General features: G+C 34.7%; 1 protein-coding gene across 2 annotated transcripts; it reads left to right on the forward strand.

Moving 5' to 3' along the window:
- Positions 1-504: 504 nt before the first annotated feature.
- Positions 505-3,868, forward strand: LOC111307887 (vesicle-associated membrane protein 721-like). Of its 2 annotated transcripts, XM_089751299.1 has the most exons (6): positions 505-553; positions 773-979; positions 2,624-2,765; positions 2,846-2,966; positions 3,143-3,205; positions 3,420-3,868. In XM_089751299.1, the coding sequence occupies exons 2-6, from the start codon at positions 790-792 to the stop codon at positions 3,561-3,563; spliced, it is 660 nt and encodes a 219-aa protein (XP_089607425.1). In that variant the 5' UTR covers positions 505-553; positions 773-789; the 3' UTR covers positions 3,564-3,868. The 2 variants fall into 2 exon arrangements, with proteins under 2 accessions (XP_089607425.1, XP_089607424.1); XM_089751298.1 differs by lacking the exon at positions 505-553 and having other exon boundaries at positions 674-979.
- Positions 3,869-4,170: the final 302 nt, after the last annotated feature.

A 4,170-nucleotide genomic window follows, 5' to 3' on the forward strand; every position in this document is an offset into this window, starting at 1 on the left:
TTTATTTCATGTTAATCTTAAAAATGATATAAAAATACTTAAAAACTTATTTTATATGATGCAATTTGATAGTTCACATGCAAATATGAATAACGCAAATGCTTGAAATCCATTAGAAAATCATATACATCATACTTATTTTTGATACATGCGAGAACATTTAAGAGGAAAAAAGAATTTGAACCTCAAGCATTGACTGTTTTGAATACAGGTAACAACTAGCCAGCCAAACTCAAGTTATTACTCAAACTTATAATTATAAAATTCTTATGCACTTTATTTTATATATTTTAGCAAGAGATTAACTTAATTAATAAGTATTTTATATTTTAGATTTTAGATTCCTTCATAGAATAGGGGTGGGCGTAAGAAGCTTCTCCAATGGCCCAATTCCCGGTTGGAAACGGTAGCAAAAAAAATTCAAAAAAACCGCGTGACTCTCTTGACCCGATGGATCCACGTTAACACCTTTTTTTTTTTTTTTTTTTTTATGAAAAACAGCTTTGATATTTCCACCACCTACGACCAAATCCGAAATCCCCATTGTTTCAAGGTAATTCCCTTCTACTTATCTTTCTAAATATATAAAAATTAAAACAATACGTACAAACAAATTGTCGATCGTATAAAAAAACAAATATAAATCCATTCACCGCAAATCCAGAGTTTCTTCGTTTTCCTATTTTCTTCTTTGATCCCATCGCCCCTCCTTCGCTCCCTCTCTATCTTCTTTTCATCCTTTGCGAATTGAATTTTTTTCGTTAAAATTTAGGGTTAGGGTTTTGAGAGATGGGGCAACAGACGTTGATCTACAGCTTCGTGGCACGTGGCACGGTAATCCTTGCCGAGTTCACCGAGTTCACCGGTAATTTCACCAGCATCGCCGCCCAATGTCTCCAGAAGCTCCCTGCTTCCAACAACAAGTTTACCTATAACTGCGATGGTCACACCTTCAATTACCTCGTTGAAAATGGATTCAGTAAGAATTTTTATTTTCTCTCTCTTTTCTATTTTTTCTTTAATTTTTTGTTTTTTGTTTTTCGTTTTGTGAAACTATTGATTGCTATTTGCGATCTGGATCTTCTTTTTATTTTGTTCGTTTGTATTTGCTTTTTTAATTGGAGTGATCTACGGGGTTTTTTTTTTCGGATTAATTATTTAATGATTCAAATATGATTATCGATTTGCGATCCCTTTTGTTTAGTTATGATTTGGTTTTTGTTGATCGGCTGATTTTTATTGCCGCGTTTTGGATCTGGACTTTTAAGTTTTGATTTGGAAGGTGTTTTTTGCTTGGATTTTTTATTTTCATTTCTGAGTTTTGTGTTATGTTCTGCTTGGTTGCGGATAAAACGGAGAAGAAAAGGAGTTTGACCTTTTGATTGAAAGGAAATGATGCGGCGGATTCTAACTTTATGAACTTTGGACTTTGACTGCATTGATTTCGACGTATTTTATGTGTACATATAACTCTTTGGTTTATGTTGGATCATCTGAATCTTTATGAGATATGTATTTGGCGGAATAAATCCATAAAAGAAGCAAAGATCGATTAAATGAAAATCATTGGACGTGTTCATAATTGTTCTTTACGAAGAAAGAAGATTTTTGTAGTGTGAATGTATAGCTCAGGGGTGGTAATGTTTTCTTTTTTCCTGGTTAAATAGGACGATGATGCTTTTTTTTATGTATATAGCATATTTAAGAATCAGAATAGCTGTGTTAATGAGGGATATGACCCTTTATCTTTTGAGGGTGGTGGTTGCTCTTTTTCTTGGGGTAGGCAAACGGAGGTAATATTGGGTGTGAGTGCATTAATGAGATGAGTGTAAATATTATCAGGTTAACTTCATATAAAGGTTCACATATTTACATTTCAAAAGAAACATTCTGATTTGACGAATGATGTATTTTAATTGTTGCTTCTATGCATTTCCCTTTTCTCTTTCCTTTAGATAGCTGCATTTCGTGTTGATCTTTCCCTCCCTCCCAAAAGTTAATGTCAGTGTGGATGTTTTCATTCTTGAATTCGTATTTGCTGTGCATCTGGATTTGCTCCAATGACCTGCCTAGTAAATTAGTTCTATGCTTGTATTTCCAAATGAATGCTCATAATATGTAGAAAGTAACAAATGATGTTGGGAAGCATAAGGATTTTTGTGAAGAAATAACCAGTATCAAACATGAAAAGGTAAAAAGTCCTCGTTATGCCTTGTTAGTTATGTGTTGTCAAGATTATTTTTTTCACTAAAGGATCTCACCCTCTAATTATACCCATTGGTGAGGCATTACCAGGACACTGTCTCATTTATCAATTGCAGCTGCCTGCGGTTTTTTATCTTCTGTGTGGGTGCATGTACTCACAAGTGTGCATATTATGTTAGTTTAAAAGCTGTTGATTATGTGCATAATGGATTGCCTTCAGAGAGAGAAAGGGAGATGCCTTTTCCTTTTCTAAATATATTGGTTTTAATCATAGATCAAGATGCTGACAGCTGGTGTGAATTTGATGAATGTGGCTTGAATAGGAAATAAATCAAGAAATGATTGCTTATTTTCATAACTCCTAAATTATATAATCTGAGTTTCATACTCATTTTGTCAAATACATTTGGTGCTGCAGCCTACTGTGTGGTTGCAGTTGAATCTGCAGGCAGGCAAGTTCCAATTGCGTTTCTGGAAAGAGTTAAGGAAGACTTCAACAAGAGATATGGTGGAGGGAAGGCTGCAACTGCTACTGCCAATAGCCTGAATAGAGAATTTGGGTATTTATCACTCTATGTTTCTTCTCATAGAATTATTCTTTTACTTTTTGGCAGCATGCTTAGCTCTTTATATGTGATAGGTCCAAACTGAAGGAGCATATGCAGTACTGTGTGGACCATCCTGAAGAGATCAGCAAACTTGCCAAAGTGAAGGCTCAAGTTTCTGAAGTTAAGGGTGTTATGATGGAAAACATCGAGAAGGTAATCGGGTGCTCTGGATTCTGTAACTGTTCTATATGTATTTGAGGTTAAAACATGACAAGATATATAGCCAGGTTTTGCAAGTTGCAAGCATGGTTATAAAATAGAATGATACTTTAGACATATTGCATGTGGCTTGTTGTTTTCTTTTATTAGTAAAATTTGTGTTTGACCAGGTCCTTGACCGTGGTGAGAAGATTGAGTTGCTGGTGGATAAAACTGAGAACCTTCACTCCCAGGTTAGTCCTATTCAAACTGCTTTTTATGGGTAACTGAAACAATGTTTCTATTGTACTTTGGTGAAGCTGTTTCCTTATCAAACTTGGTTTAAAAAATTATTATAATTCTTATCAACCTAAGTTTCTAATATAAATACTTTGTCTTGTATGGTTTCTTTATAGCTCTTATGTTGGTGCACCATGTGATGCTTTTAATTTGATATTTGAACTACAGGCACAAGATTTTAGGCAGCAGGGAACTAAGATGAGAAGAAAGATGTGGATTCAGAACATGAAGATAAAATTGATTGTTTTGGGTATCCTTATTGCCTTGATTCTTATCATTGTGCTGTCAATCTGCCATGGCTTCAAATGTTAAATCTGTCTTGGAAATCCCTCATAGCCTCTTTCTGCCTTGCTGACTGGGTTGTCTTGATAGATTGGTTTGTTTTACTTCCTTTTTCTAGGTCACACATTTCTTCCTTTGCCAGCCATTTAGGATAGGGAGAGGCTTTGTATCTTGTTTGGGTTTGGCTGTATAGGTTATAGTTTGAACTTTTTACGGTAGATATTTATTTCTATGAATGATTTCTTCTCTATGTTGTAATGGAGGAATACTCGGATGCCTGCGTATTTTATTTGCTCTCTTGAAATGTTTATGAATCTGTCGTTTATTTTTGTGTTCCTCTTTCTTAAACATCCTCTTATATGAATATTCTTTTAGGGTGAGGCTACTGGTTTAGACTTGTTTGGGTGGTTTTTGAAAATTTATGACGACCATACTTGGGAGCCGGATGGTTGTGACTGCCTTGATCTTCCACCGTGAGGGGTTTAAAAATATGAAGGGTTTTTTTTTTTCTTTCTGTTTTTTGTCAAACATGGTGGCGAATAATATACACACTCTTAAATTATTCAACTTAGTTTTCAAATCAAACTCGTTGAATGGCATGCCTAATATAACATTGAGGTTTTTTGTTTTGTGGAAA

The sequence above is a fragment of the Durio zibethinus genome, chromosome 22 (genome assembly GCF_047325235.1).
Source record: "Durio zibethinus cultivar Kanyao isolate XHJ-2024 chromosome 22, ASM4732523v1, whole genome shotgun sequence".
Lineage (NCBI taxonomy): Eukaryota > Viridiplantae > Streptophyta > Magnoliopsida > Malvales > Malvaceae > Durio > Durio zibethinus.